This window comes from Chiloscyllium plagiosum, chromosome 7, assembly GCF_004010195.1.
Source record: "Chiloscyllium plagiosum isolate BGI_BamShark_2017 chromosome 7, ASM401019v2, whole genome shotgun sequence".
Lineage (NCBI taxonomy): Eukaryota > Metazoa > Chordata > Chondrichthyes > Orectolobiformes > Hemiscylliidae > Chiloscyllium > Chiloscyllium plagiosum.
In genome coordinates, this window is record NC_057716.1 from 116,824,404 (window position 1) to 116,839,825 (window position 15,422).

General features: G+C 41.3%; 1 protein-coding gene across 7 annotated transcripts in view; it reads right to left on the minus strand.

The window, feature by feature from the left end:
- dgkh (diacylglycerol kinase, eta) overlaps window positions 1-15,422 on the minus strand; it is a 566,607-nt gene that overhangs the window by 8,112 nt on the left and 543,073 nt on the right. For 6 of the 7 annotated variants that reach the window (XM_043694440.1, XM_043694442.1, XM_043694441.1 and 3 more), the window contains one exon: window positions 10,371-10,501. The exons of the other annotated variant lie outside the window; for it this stretch is intronic. In XM_043694440.1, coding sequence (XP_043550375.1) covers window positions 10,371-10,501 — 131 coding nt within the window. The remainder of the gene's footprint in view (window positions 1-10,370; window positions 10,502-15,422) is intronic. 7 annotated transcript variants of the gene reach the window in all.

Genomic DNA, 15,422 nt, shown 5'->3' on the forward strand with positions numbered 1-15,422 from the left:
TCTGTCTATCACCCTCTCAGCCTCTCGAATAATCCTCAGTTCATCCAACTGCAGTTCCAGTTCCCTAACTCGTTCTGTGAGGAGCAGGATCTGACTGCATTTTCTGCAGATGAAGTCGGCAGGAGTATCGGTGGTCACCCCTACCTCAAACATCCGGCAGGAGGAACATTCCACTGCCTGCGCAGCTATTACTCTACACCTCGTCTCCAAAACAAGAACACTGAGTAACTTACCTGTGGACTTTAAAATTAGGTTAGAGGAGGAGGATGGGATGGAGGCCCTACTATGTAGGGCCTGGGGTCTAGAACACACCCACTCAAATATCAATCACTTATCTTCCCGACCAGCTCTGCGCTCCAACCTCACTTCCGCCCAGCTCGCGCCGCTCTCTGCTGTGAAAAGGATTTATGAACAAGGATACCAGGCCCCTTTGGAAATCACTATTTTCCAATTTCTCACCACTGAAGAAACGCTCTACAAGTCTGTTCCACCTACCAAACTGGATAACCTCACACTTATCCACATTATGTTCTACCTGCCATGCTCTTGCCCACTCATTCAACCTCTCCCTTTGAAGCCTCTTGAACCATCAGGCTCAGTGGTTCGCACTGCTGCCTCACAGTGCCAGGCACCTGGATTCAATGTAGCCATGGGTGATTGTGTGGAATTTTCATGATATCCCATGTCTGCATGGGTTACCTCCCCATAGTCCAAAGATGTGCAGGTTAGGTGGATTGGCCATGCTAAATTGCCCCATAGTGTCCAAGAATTTGTAAGCTATGTGGATTAGCCATGGGAATTGCAAGGTTATGGGGATAAGATCGGGGGTCTGGGTATGGGTGGGATGGTTTTCAGAGGGTCAGTGCAGACTAGATGGGCCAAATGGCTTTTTCCACACTGTAGGGACTCTATGATTCACCTCACATTCCCAACAGCTTTTTATTTATTATCTACAAACTTAAAACATTTGCATGGCGCCCACATCTGAATATTGAAATGGATCGTGAACGGCTGGACACCAAGCAGTGATCCTTGCGGTACCCCACAGGTCACAGCCTTCCAAATTAAGAATGATGCATTTATTTTTATTTACTGCTTTCTGTCTTGTTATGAAGGTGTAAGGGATACTGTACCTTTAAAAGAGTTGAAAGCTAGCAAGGACTTAAAGAGGCAGAGAGGCCAGAACAAGTTAACAATGTACCACTTGGTCAGAACAGCTAATACTGGCTGGGTTGCTATGAGACAAAAAAAAATTCAAGTTCAGCCAATCAGTTTAAATTATGCCCCAAGATACCAAACTCCAATCAAGTTGGAATTTGGTATTTTGACAATATTAAAACCAATAAAACAATCTGATGTTTTGGGGTATAAAACTGGGGAAAAATTGAACAGTTGAGGGAGAACTGCCAAAAGATCATCAGATGTACGCTGGTAGTCAGAACTCTCTGAGAGGTACCTGCCCGGAGAAGGAGTTTACACAGAGCAAAAAACATCGACACCAACCTGGGGAGCAAATCTAAAGAGGAACATCCAAAGAGAAGATTTGACAGCTGGCTGGTTTTGAAATTTGAATTTTTTGATAAATCTTAATCAGGGGTTTTATTGGACCAGTATTGTAGAGCAGTTAGAGAAAGGAGTTGTAAATAGTTGTTAGTTAATTATTCTCTTTTAGACTTTAAAAAATAAGATTGTTAATTTTTACTTTAAATAGTGACTTTTGGGACAATTCTTTACCTTGTGAATCTTCACAGATTACTGCATGGTATAAATCTTTTCTGTCTTGCTGGTTTAAATTAGCAGGGGTTTTTTCCCTATGTCATAACAGTTATCCTGGATGAGCCCCCAAACTGTTATGACACAGGCTAAACCCCCCCTGCTAATTTAAACCAGCAACACAGAAAAGATTTACCCCATGCGGTAATCTGTGAAGATTCTAGTAATTTCCCTACTGTTGACATCAGGCCATCGGGCCTGTAGTTCCTGTTTTCTGTCTCCCTCCTTTCATAAGCAGTGAGATAGATTTGCAACCTCTGAATCTGCAGCTATTGTGTCAGAATGAGTGAAATTGTGAATGATGATCTCAGATGCATTCAATAGCAATTTAGCCATCTCTTCAAATAATCTGGGCTGAAAGTCATGGAGACATGGGGATTTGTTATCTTTCAGTCCCATTACCTTCTCCCAGTATTACTCTTTTACTAGTACTAATTTCTTTCAGTTTTATTCTCTCACGAGACCCTTGCATTATAAAGACAGACATTTAGCTTCTCTACCATTTCTTTATTTCCGATTATAAATCCTCTGTCTAAATGAATCTGCATTTGTCTTTGTTAAACTTTTCCTTATTATATATCAATATCTTTTACAATCAGTTTTTACATTTCTTGCCATTTTATTTTCATATTCTATTCTTTTTTTCTTTATCAATTGCTTGGATCCCTCTACTAAATTATAAAATTCTCCCAATCCTCAGGCTTACAACATTTTAACTTTGCAAGTCTCCTTCCTTGATGGAAAATGTAAAGTCACCATTAACTTACAAAACCATATGGCTGCTCTCAGGTGATGATTTAACGGGAGGGTCACCACGTCTCGGGGAGGGGTCAGGTTGAACATGAGAATACTTCATGGTAATCTCAGCCGATGAGAGAATTGAATCCACACTGTTGCCATCATTCTACAACACAAACCTGCCATTTAGTCGACTGAGCTGAACCGATTACCAACTTTACTTTGATCTAATAACCTCCCTTGTTAGCCATGAGTCTTTTGTTCTTCCTGTTGGCTATTTTTGACTTAAGTCAATGTATGTGTTTTGAAAACGAGGCATTAGCTCCTTAAGTACTCATCATCTAGCTATCTATCTATCAAACATTTTAATGTATTTTCCTATTCACCATGGTGGACTTTGTCTTTAAACCTTTACAATTGCCCTTGTTTATGTTTAAGACCAGAGTTTCGGATCGAACTAATATTTTTCAAATATAATTCTGTCATCCTATGGTTGCTGACCCTAAAGGTCTATTTTTAAAGAGTAAGCTAATTCATTAGCCCTTTCTCAATGAATAATATGGATTGAAAATAGAAAAAACATATTGCTACAGAAAACGTATCTTGAATATATTTCAGAAATTTCAAGCCTACAGCATTGGTGCTCAGTAGGTTTATCCAGTCTTTATATAGATTGGAGTCACTCATAAATACTGCACTCCCCATGCATGCATTTCTACTTTCCTGAATTAAGCTTTGCCCTACATTACCACCATTGTTTGGTGGCCTTGAAATCATTCCTATCAATGTTTGCTGACTCCTGTTGTTTCTTAGATCCACTCAAGCGTCTCTACATTCTATTCTGCCGATCAGAGATTCTCTCTCATTAATGCACTGATCCCATTTATCTTCAGCACAGCCACTCCTACTTTTCTTTTTTAGCTTATCCCTCTGTCAAATACTCTTTAATATTCATCTCCCAGTCTGGGTCACCTTGCAGCCTGATCTCTGCAATGGCAATTAAATCACTCCTGTTTACTTCTATTCATTGAATAAATTTAAGAATGAGATAGATTTTTAATTAGTAATGCGTTAAAGGATTATGGGGAGCAGGCAAGAAAGTGGAATTGAGGCGGAGATTAGATCAGCTATGATCATATTAAATGGCGGAGCAGGCTGGAGAGGCTGAATAGCCTACTCCTGCTATTAGTTTTTCTGTTCTTATGACTCGAGCCACCATGCTGTGACTGTTGCTTGCATTCAGATAGAGTACTTTTAATTCTGCCTTTTTAACACTATCCTGCAATTTGACTTTGCTTGGTTAGGCCATTTTTGGAATATTTTGTGCAATTCTGGTCTCCCTCCTGTAGGAAGATGTTGTGGAACTTGAAAGGGCTCAGAAAAGATTAACAAGGATGTTGCCAACAAAGGGTTTGAGCTGCAGGGAAAGGCTGAATAGGCTGGGGCTGTTTTCCCTACAGCGTCGGAGGTTGAAAGGTGACCTTATAAAATCATGAGGGCAGAGATAGGATAAATATACAAGTTCTTTTCCCCGGGTTTGGGGAGTCCAGAACTAAAGGGTGAAGGGTGAGAGGCAACTTTTTCACACAGAACATGGTGCTAATATGGAATGAGCTGTCAGAGGAAGTGGTGGAGGCTGGTACAATTACAACATTTAAAAGTCAACTGGATTGGGATACAAATAGGAAGGTTTTAGAGGGATATGGACCAAGTACTGGCAAATGGGACTAAATTAATTTAGGATATCTGGTCGACATGGACGACTTGGACTGAAGGGTCTGTTCTGTGCTGTACATGACTCTGACTCTATGACTCTGGGATTTGTTTCTTTTTCTTTCCACTTTTCTACATCCTGTTGCCAGTTTTGTTTTTACTCTATCAGAATTCTCTCGTGGGTTCCCCTTCCTCAGTTTAATCCAGTTTAAACCTAATTTCAATCTAGTTTAAGGTCTCCACAACAGCACTAATAAATCTCCCCAACAGCATATCAATTCCAGTGCTATTACCATGCCCAAGAATCAATTCCAATGCACTGAAATCTAAAGACACCCTACTGCACCACATCTTCATTCACTCAATCTTCTCATTTCCATACTGACTAGCATGTGATACTGGGAGCAATCCTGAGACAACTGCCTTCAGGATCCTAACCTCAGTTTTTCAGTCTCTAACCTCACTCCCCAAATTCTCCTTTTAACAGCTACTCCCTCCTTCTGCCTGAATAATTACCGTTAACTTGGACCACTACCTCTGCATCTTCATCCTCCCTCAAAAGAATGTCCTACTGCAGCTCTGCGTTATCCTTGACCCTGGCATGAGGGAGGCAACATGCCATCCTGGAGTTATGTCTATGACTAGATAAACACCAGTCTGTTCCCCTCACTACTGGATCTCCTACCACCGTGGGTGGCACGGTGGCACAGTGGTTAGCACTGCTGCCTCACAGCGCCTGAGACCCGGGTTCAATTCCCGCCTCAGGCGACTGACTGTGTGGAGTTTGCACGTTCTCCCCGTGTCTGCGTGGGTTTCCTCCGGGTTCTCCGGTTTCCTCCCACAGTCCAAAGATGTGCAGGTCAGGTTAATTGACCATGCTAAATTGTCCATAGTGTTAGGTAATGGGTAAATGTAGGGGTATGGGTGGGTTGCGCTTCGGCGGGTCGGTGTGGACTTGTTGGGCTGAAGGGCCTGTTTCCACATTGTAATGTAATGTAATTTAATCTAATTACACTCTTCTTCTGTCTCACCTGTGCAGTTGAGCCACTTGCTATGCCACAAGTTTTGGCTCTTGCTACACTTCTCTGACACACCATCATCCTCACCAGCATCCAAAATGAAAAATGGTGCATGAGACTTAAGGGGATCCTATATTATACACCTGGTCTTTCAAAGCTGCCTAGCAGTTATCCATTCCTTCTCTGTATGCATTCTCTTAATGTTTGTTGAAACTGCTTTGTTAAACAACTTTCATCAACACCTGTAGGTGTCTGGCCTGAATTCAAATTCTATCAACCCCTGCAAAGCAATCCCAAAGGAGATCCAACCTTATAATCCTGCTCAGCTTCCTCCCAGACGTGCCTCTGCACAATCCCTCACATGTACTACACCAACACACCTGCACACACCCTTTGTCAAAATCCTACACTGTACCTTAGTTGCCTCAAAGCTTGAGTTCTCTCAGCCTCCACGCTTAAATCATCCCTTTCCTCTTCCAGCGCCTTTTGTTTGAACATGGCAATTGTGAGATACTCACTACTAATTTTCCAAATCTCTCCACAGACTCTCCTTATCCTTCTTTTACTTTGTATAGGAGATTAAGGGCTGATCTAATGGAGGTGTGTAAGATGATGAAAGACGCCAAAGAGAAGGATAGAAAGAAACTATCTTCTCTGATGTTAGTTCAGAATAAGCCAACAGAACAAGAAAAGGTCATAGAGTCATAGAACCATAGCGATGTACAGAAACAGACCCTTTGGTCCAACTCACCCATACAGACCAGATGTCCTAAATTCATCTAGTCCTATTTGCCAGCATTTCGCCCATATCCCTTCTTACCCATCCAGGTGCCTTTTAAATGTTGTAATTGTACCAGCCTCCACCAATTTCTCTGGCAGCCCGTTCCATACACACACCACCCTCTGTGTGAAAAAGTTGCCCCTTAGGTTCCTTTTAAATCTTTTCCATCTCACCTCCCCTACCCTGGGAGAAAAAAACCTTGACAGTTCACTCTCTCCATGCCCCTCATGCTTTTATAAACTTCTATAAGGTCACTTCTCAGCCTCCGATGCTTCAGGGAAAATAGCCCCAGTCTATTCAGCCTCTCCCTATAGCTCAAACCCTCTAACCCTGGCAACAGCTTTATAAATCTTTTCTAAATCCTTTCAAGTTTCACAACAAAGGAGAATGGAAATTTCCTGTAAAAAACATTTAAACCTGGGTGTCTACTGAAAATTTCAAGATTCAGATTAATGGGCTTTCATTAGCAATAGTTACATAACCAAGGAAGGTCAATTGGGCCATTCAAGATAGCATTGGATGACTACTTGAATAGAAATAGCATGCAAGGGTACAAGGAGAAAGATACAAGGGTACAAGGAACATTTCAGAAAACATCTCTGGGACACCTACACCAAACAAACCCACTGCTCTGTGGCTGAACACTTCAACGCCCCCTCCCACTCTGCCAAGGACATGCAAGTCCTGGGCCTCCTGCCAAAGTCTCGCCACCTCATCTTCCGCCTTTTGACCCTTAACCACACGGGATCAATGTTGATTTCACCAGTTTCCTCATCTCCTGCAGATGCTGGAGATCAGAGTCAAGAGTGTAGTGCTGAAAAAGTACAGCAGGTCAGGCAGCATCCGAGGAGCAGGAGAATCGATGTTTCGGGCATAAGCCCTTCATCATTGTCTGCGTTGGTTTCCTCCGGGTGCTCCGGTTTTCTCCCACAGGTTAAGTGGATTGGCCATGCTAAATTGCCTCGTAGTGTCCAGGGATGTGGAGGCTACGTGAATTAGCCATGGGAAATGCAGGGTTACAGTGATAAGGTAGGGGTGTGGGTCTGGGCGGGATGTTCTTTGAAGGATCGATATGGAGGGCTGAATGGCCTGCTCCCACACTATAGAGATTCTACGAAGTATTCTGTGATTCTGTGGAACAAGTCACGCGGTTGAGGCAGTGAATTTTGATTCTAACCTCGGGGAATCGGCAATTGTTGGCTATTAGATTAGATTACTTAGCACGGCTAACCTAACCTATACAATTTTGGACTGTGGGAGGAAACCAGAGCACCTGGAGGAAACCCACGCAGACACGGGGAGAATGTCCACACAGACAGTTGCCTGAGGTGGGAAATGAACCTGGGTCTCTGGCACCGTGAGGCAGCAGTGCTAACCACTGTGCCATCGTGCTGCCCACGGTCAGTCTGTTGGCTATAAGGAGGCTATATTAAATAAGTTCAGAAAGTGTCAGCTAAACATCTAGCAGGCATGGCAGATTCCAAAGTATTATGAATTAACCTAAAGCTTACTGTGGTGAAAATGCCCAGGCATTTCAATGAAACAGGGAGCAAAAGATAAAGGGAGGCGAGACAGTATTGACTTTTAAGGGTGAGTGGCAACAAAATAGTGATGCTTTAGAAATCAATCTCTTCGATTGTTATCTACTTTGTAACTACTGTCATGATCATGACACAATGATCATCCCTCTTTCAGCAGTTGCTTGTTAATGATCTACAATGTAGTGAGCTGCTCCAGAATCCAGTTCAGTACTCATTGTCCTTTCAAGCCCCAGATCCTGTCCATCACCAATTATTTCCATTTGGTTCCAATCCTCTCTAAAAGGCAAACGGTCAAAGGTACCAGGGTAGACAACCTGTATTCAAGATGGGAGAGGTGGATAAACAAGGCAACTACTGTATACATTTGCTGTCAGCTTTGGGCCGAATCTTTAATTACAGATAAGACTGGTGGGCATTTAAAATATATTTTCCACAGATGGACAACTAGTATTATATATGTTAACAGATGTCAACTTAGAAGAATTTGGGAGTTATTTTTAATGAAGTTATCATAGTGAAAGTTTTACTGATTAGTTTAACTTTTCACATGTTCTTGCAAGAAACAAGGTGGCTAAAAGAACTCAGCCAAATGGTCCATGTGGAAATATAGCAGTTTGAACAGAATACTAATTGATAGACAGGAAACCAAAGTTTGGTGGCGACAGGGTGCAAGGGGCAAATTCATCCCAGCAGCATAAAAGTTCAGTATCTAATGGCATTTAATGGCTGATTGAAAGAAACAAGACTCTCCTTGAGTTAACCACAAACAGGGCATAAAAAATTGAGCTAGGTATCCCTTTTTACTTGCAATTATTTTCTTTTAGGATAAAGAAGAGGCCATTTGCCTTTTAAAGCTATTCTATCATTAAATGGTCGATATATATCCTACATTAAATAAATGAGATAAATATTAGATAAACACTTAAGAAGAAAACATTCTTAGAGATACAGGGAAAGAACAGGGAAGTGTGATGGAATGGATTGTTCTTTCAAAGTGCCAGCAAGGTCATGGTGGGCTAAATGGTCTGCTTTTGTGCCATATAACTCTGTGATTTTACCTTGTCATGAGGTTAAATCCACAGCATTATTTACAAATCTCTCCTTAGCTTCAGCCACTCTTTCATGGACCTTTTTCAGGTATATGTCCCAGATTATTACTAGCTCCCTACAAGTTCCCTGGCTCCACTGTCACTGGTCACCAACTCTGCCATTCTGGCATTTCCTCCCAAAGGTCTTTCAATCTGCAACCTCTTTTGACAGCTGACTGAAAACCAGTCACTTAGACTGCCTTTTTGGTCACCAGATGTCATCCCTCTACTTCAGCTGTTCACCACATTCTGAACAAATGAAAAACTCACATGGTCCTTGCCCACATTTCAGCACAAACTGGCAATTTTTTAGTCAGAGGCTGCAAGGACCGGTTGACATGAAATCAGGAATATCACAGTTGCACAGTTACTTTGCTTTCTCAGACTGATCTAAAACAGATCGGGGAAGAGTGAAGCTTTTCTTGTCAACAATACCTGACTTGGAACGGTTCAATGCTGATGAGCACAGTATTATAAAATATTCCACTGACAATACTTTGACCAAATGATCATAAAGTCACCATTTTCTTGGTAGTACCTCTAAAAAAAAGTCCTTTCTTTTGCACCTACTACTTAAAGGAGACATTAATCGATACAAAATGAGTAATTGTCAAAAGGCTGTAAAGGCAGTGGAGAAGATGCCAAAATGCTTTACAAGGAGAGGGAAAGGACACAGAGGCTGTAACTCCAGGAACGACAGAACAGGCTGGGGTGGGCTTCTCTTGGAGAAAATGAAAGGTTGAGGTGTGGCCTAAATCTATGTCTTTAAATCGTAATGAGATGTCGAGACGATATTTCTACTCTTAGGCAAATCCAAAACGAGTGGTCTTAAATTTCGTGGAGTCATTGATAAATCCAGTAAGGAATTCAAGAGAAACTTCTTTGATCAGAGTTGCATGAAAATGAAACTTGCGAGACTGGTAAAGGCAAAATAGATCCAGTTAAGGGAGTGCCAAATAACCATGTGAAGAGAGAAGTTTGAAAGGATATGCTAATAGGATGAGATAAAGTAAGGTAAAGTGGGATAGGAATAGGCTTGTGTTGAGGTACAAATGTCATTGAAAATCTGCTGGGCTAAATGATCTGTGTATGCGGTATAAAATTCTATGGAAGTGGGCTTGAGAGAGTCAGCAGAAAACTCACGTTTAAATGTATGGTGATATATATTTGACTAGCAGCATGAATGGTGGATGATAGTGTGGGCAGTAATCTTACACAGTCTATTCTCAATGGGGGAAATTCTATCCTGATTGCTCAGTCCTGGAATAGCATCAACGTCTCCTGACCATTCATCCAGACACAGCAACCACTGCAGAGACAGTCAGGGGTGAGGAACTATAAAACACAAGGAAAGTTAAAAGTGGGAGAAGTACAGACAACATACAAAAACACAGAAAGCAGAACCTGGGCAAGCAAACACATTTTATCTCTAAATTCTGCTCTGTTCAAAGCGATACCATCATATTGTGCATTTTCTAAAACATACAGTGAACTAGAAGGAAAAATACTTCCAAATAAAATGCACAAAATGGCTTGTGGATACACCATTTTCCATTGCCAAACATGCACACATTCAACAATAGTGACAGTTTGACAGCTATCAATACACCATCATACGATCACGTTTAGCAAGCCAAGCCAAAGCACAGCAGAAAACAGAAGGTGTGAGAAGGATCGGGTACAATTGCAAGGGAAAATAGGTCTGTAAAGGAAGTACCTTCAGATCACGCCTTTCCAGGTGCAAAAGCTCAGAGCCTCGGATGTCATGACGGATGAAGCGTTCTTTGTATTCTCCCAAGCTGAGCAGCTCCAGCCAAGAAGCAACTTCATCTGTGCCCCATTTTTGAACTACCAAAGTCAAGAGCAAAAGCCCCTTAATTCCTCCATGCTTCATAAGCAAAGGGTAAGCAAAAGTGGGAAAGAGCAGAGGTGCTTGCAGTGCTGGCAAAGAGGGTGAGGACAATAACAGTTACATTCATCTAGCCCATCGACCAGGTTGCTTTTCCATGCAAACAGGTGCTATCGTGTAGACATTTTGAACACTGGACATCCTTGCAGCTCTGAAAACCTGAACACATTTGCAAAAACTGACAAAGTCATGCCTGTGAAGCTGCGATTTGAAGTACCTCTTCACCAAAACTCTGCTATGCAGAACCAGCTCAAGTGGGCACTCAGCATCAGAAATATGATCTAACAGACAGACAGTTACCAAGGTGGGTTCCTTATAGGGAACTTTAGGAGATGGGTCTTAGAGCTACAGTGAAATTGGAGTTGTATTGTGCCTGTATAATGAGAGTTCCATTCAGGAATCTTTTCCTGCAACCATGTCCCAAACCAAAACTGTAGCATATCAAAGTGTTATCTGACATCATACTGCTGCTAAAATAGGAGCATGTTAAACACACTGACCTGTGTGTAGATTCGACCCAAAGATGTTACAAGGTAGAAGTTCATTTCTAAAGGAGCACTAATTACGGATAGCTTGGAAAACTGAGCTTCTGTTTAAATTCAACCACGGTAAGTGGCAAATAGGTGGTGAGATGTTTGTAAGTGAGATTCCAATGTTTAGAGATTGTACCAACCTATATATTCTGCAGTCTAACACACTGAGATGAATATTGCAAGGAACTGAATGAGCGGGGTTCTAAGAATAGTGGTGGTGTCGTTGATATTGAGGACGATGGTCTCAGGTTACAGTCTGATATTGATCAGTTGTTGAATTAGGCAGAGCAATGGCAGATGGAATTTAATCCTGATAAATGTGAGGTGATACATTTTGGGAGGTCAAATAAGAGAAGGAGATACACAATGAATGGTGGGTCCCTATGGAGTACTGAGGAACAAAGGGACCTTGATGTACAAGTCCATAGATACCTGAAGGTTCAGCACAGGCAGGCTGGGTGGCAATGGCAACATGCAGAATGCTTGTCTTAATTAGTTGGGGCATAGAATATAGGAACAACTTTATAAAACATTGGCTAGGTGACAGAGCAATGGACCAAGTACAGGTAAATACTGTTGTTTGGTGTTTGTTGGTCAACATAACATGGTGGGCCAAGGGACCTGTAACTGTGCTGTAAGACTCTCGTCAGTCATAGACATGACACTAAAGTGAACAAATATCGCTGTTACAGTGAAAAACTATTGCTTTGGGGACAATGCATTTCAAAGAGAAATGGGAAAAGGAGGGATTCACTGGTACCCTTTTTGGCATCGGGCAAAGGTTCCTGTATCTTCTTAAGCTTTTATTTAAAATAAAGTTTTATCAAGAAGGGCAGCCAAAAGCTTAATTTTAAAATTGTAGAAGTATTTTTATAACTTAGCAATGCAGAAAAAGGCCTGAAAAGACACATGTTCTGAGCCTAGCTATCACTGACCAACAATGGAGTAAAGGGCTCAGATGTTCTTATGGTAGTTGGTTGTTGCAAGTGTAGGCAGGAGTTGGGATCATGTAGAACTTTTGATCAGGTTGACTTCACCGAAATTTCCCATGATGTTGAAATATTCGATGGGCAATTCCTGTTGCCAGAACTCTCTGACAAAGTCCCCAAATCTAAGTTAGAGTCAGAAATTTCAAAGGGGATTCTGACTAGCTTATCTGAATATTATCCAGGAAATGTTACAGGATTAAAATCTGCTCCAACTCTTGGCTAACTATAAAACTGGTCTCCACTACATTGAGCTATTTGATTCACCATAGACATAACCTCAACTCACAACTTCCCTCTTTCCAGACACTCCACTGCACGCTGGCCTCTGATGCCAAAGCCCCCACCAACTCCTACCTCTTAACCCTAATCCAGCTGAGCCCTGATTCACTCCTCCTGACCCCTCCATGGACACCTGATGCTCAATACCTCCCAGATTACTCACAGACCCAAATCCACCAACTACTTGAACTCCCCACTTATCTACCACCCCAAATATTCCACCCCCATGGCACCTGAGACCCTACCCTGCACATACCACCTGCCTGGCACCATATACCTTCACTTATGTTGCACATTTGTCTTCTCTCAACAGTTCTCCTATGGTTTTGGAACCACATTAAAGGTGGAACATGGTACAAAAGGGAGTGTGGTCTCTCAGACGACATGAATTACTGCACTGCTATGGCTTGGAATTTTAGCCAGAAAGGTAAGTGGGCAACCTTTTGACTGATCTACATAGAAAATGGAGATATGGACATAGACTGAAAGACCAAGGCCAATATCTTTCATGGCATTCGCTGTCCTGAATCCTAATGACAAAATTAAGTCTTCAAAAAGGACAATATATGGCTACATTTATTTTGAGATTTTGCCTGCGAGATTATTAGAAAAAACGAGAAGTGACCTTGTGTAATGGTGGGAGGGAGTAAACTCAGATGAGGGATAAAAGGTTCATTGATTGGTGTGAGCTGACAATGGGTAGCTATACAATGATCCGTACTTTTCAACACCGACAATCATCATTTATTGAAGAAATGAAAGCGGGTGCAGAGAGAGAGATGGAGAGAGAGACAGCTGAATGTCCTAATTCAAAGGTAATATAAAGCAATGCTATGTTGAGGGAAGCAGGAAGATAGACAGGGACAAAGGAAGAGAATTGGTTACAGTGAACAGGGTACACAGGTTAAAATGGAGATTGCAGAGGAACAGTGGCAGACATTTGAGAAGATAATTCATAACTTTCAACAAAGATCTATTCCACTGAGGAAGAAAGGTCCACCAACAGGAAATACCATCCATGGTTAATGAAATAAAGTTGAGAGTAGTATCCAATTTAAAGAAAAGATATACAATACTCTGGAGATTAGTGGTACACCAGAAGGTTGGGAAAGTTTTATAAGTGAGCAAAGGATGATTAAAAGAAAATAAATAGAGAAAACATCAAAGTATGAAAAAAAACTAGTACGAGAAAGAAATGCAATGGGTAAAATCGTATACAAATACACAAACAGCAGTATAAGCACGGACCGTTTAGAGAGTGGAACAGAAAGTTCATAGTGGAGAATGAGGAAATGGCAGAGACTTACACCGTGTATTTTATATCAATTGATCCAGTAGAAGACACAATAGTCAGTCAAAAATAGTTGGAAATCAAGAGGCAAAAAGAACTCAGAATAATCATGATCAGTACAGGAGAAGTAAAACTCGCTGGGCTAACAGCTGACAAGCCCTTTGAACCCAATGGTCTGATCCTAGTGGCTTAAAAGAAGTGACTTTGTGATCGTTGATGCATTGGAGGTTATCTTTCAAAGTTTCCTGTATTCTAGACAGGTTTCTGTGGATTGGTAAGTAGCATCATCTCAAAAGGAGGAGGGAAACATAAAGCAGGAACTTACACTAATGTCTGTCACATGAATCCATTATTAAGAAGGTGGAGGCAGGACATTTAGAAAATCATAACATAATCAGGCAGGACCAACACGGCTTTAAGAAAGGGAAATTGTGCTTGATAACTTGTTTTTAACAAGTCTTTGAGGATGTAACAAGCAGGTGGACTTTTACACATGAACACATATATAAAATAGGAGCACAGGTAGTCCTTTCAGCCCCTCAAGTCCATATTCCCATCTATCGCCAATAATCTTTGATTCCCCTGTCTACACTTTAAAAATATTTAATGATCCTGCTTCCACAGCTTTCTAAAGCAGAGTTGCAAATTCACTCAGGTTTCTGAGAGGAAATGTTTCTAAAGGGCTGACTCCTGTTTTGAAAAAGTGTTCCCTGGTTCTGAATCCACTCACAGTAGAAGACATTTTACCTCCTTTGTCCAAACGTATTAGGGACTTATCATCCCTCACATTGTCAAATGCCAGTGTAAAGAAGACTAGTCTGTCCAACCTACAACCTTTCATTCCAGACGTCAATCTTCTCCTAACTGCCTTCAATGCATTTGCTTTCTTCCTTAAATACGGAGACCAAATGTATACAGTGTTCAATATATGGTTTCGCCAATGTCCTGTGTAATTGATATTCGATGCTCTAATGCTGAGTTTCTCTCATAATAAAGGACAACATACCGATGACTCAACCTATGTATCCTTCTCAAACACATGGTCTTCTTCGCAGCATACTTTCCTCCTTATTGTGCCTGTCTGCAAATTTAGCCACCATGCTTTCACTGCCCTCATCGAAATCATTGATGTAAACTGGAATATGTCGAGGTCCTAGCACAGAGCCCTGCAGGACTCCAAAGATAAAATAGATGTAGTGTATTTGGGTTTCCAAATTACATTTGATTAGACAATACATGAAAGGTTACCCACAAGATAAAAGTTCATCGTTTTGGGAGTGATCCATTAGCATGGATACAGGATTGACGAACAGGAAACAGAGAGTTGGGATAAATGGATCATTTCATGTTAGCAAACTGTAGTGAGTGCCACTGGGGTTTCAACTATTTTAAATCCATATTAATGACTTAAATGAAGGGACTGACTGCAGTTGAGCCAAATTTGAAGATCTCATTAAGATGGGAGAAAAGCAAGTGAGGAAGACACAAAAGGGCTGTCAAGAATTGTAGATAGGTTGACTGAGCGGGCAGAAATTTGGCAAATGGAGTATAATATGGGAAAAATGAATGTCCACTTTGGTGGGACGAATAGAAAAACAACATCTTTTTTTAAAATGAACAATGACAGCAAAATGCTGCAGAACAGAGGGACTGAGTATTATTGTACATGAATCACAAAAAAAAAGCATTCAGATCGAATTAAGAAAGAAAACAATGGCTTTATTGTATGGGGTTGGAGTATAAAAGTAGGGATGTTTTGTTACAACTG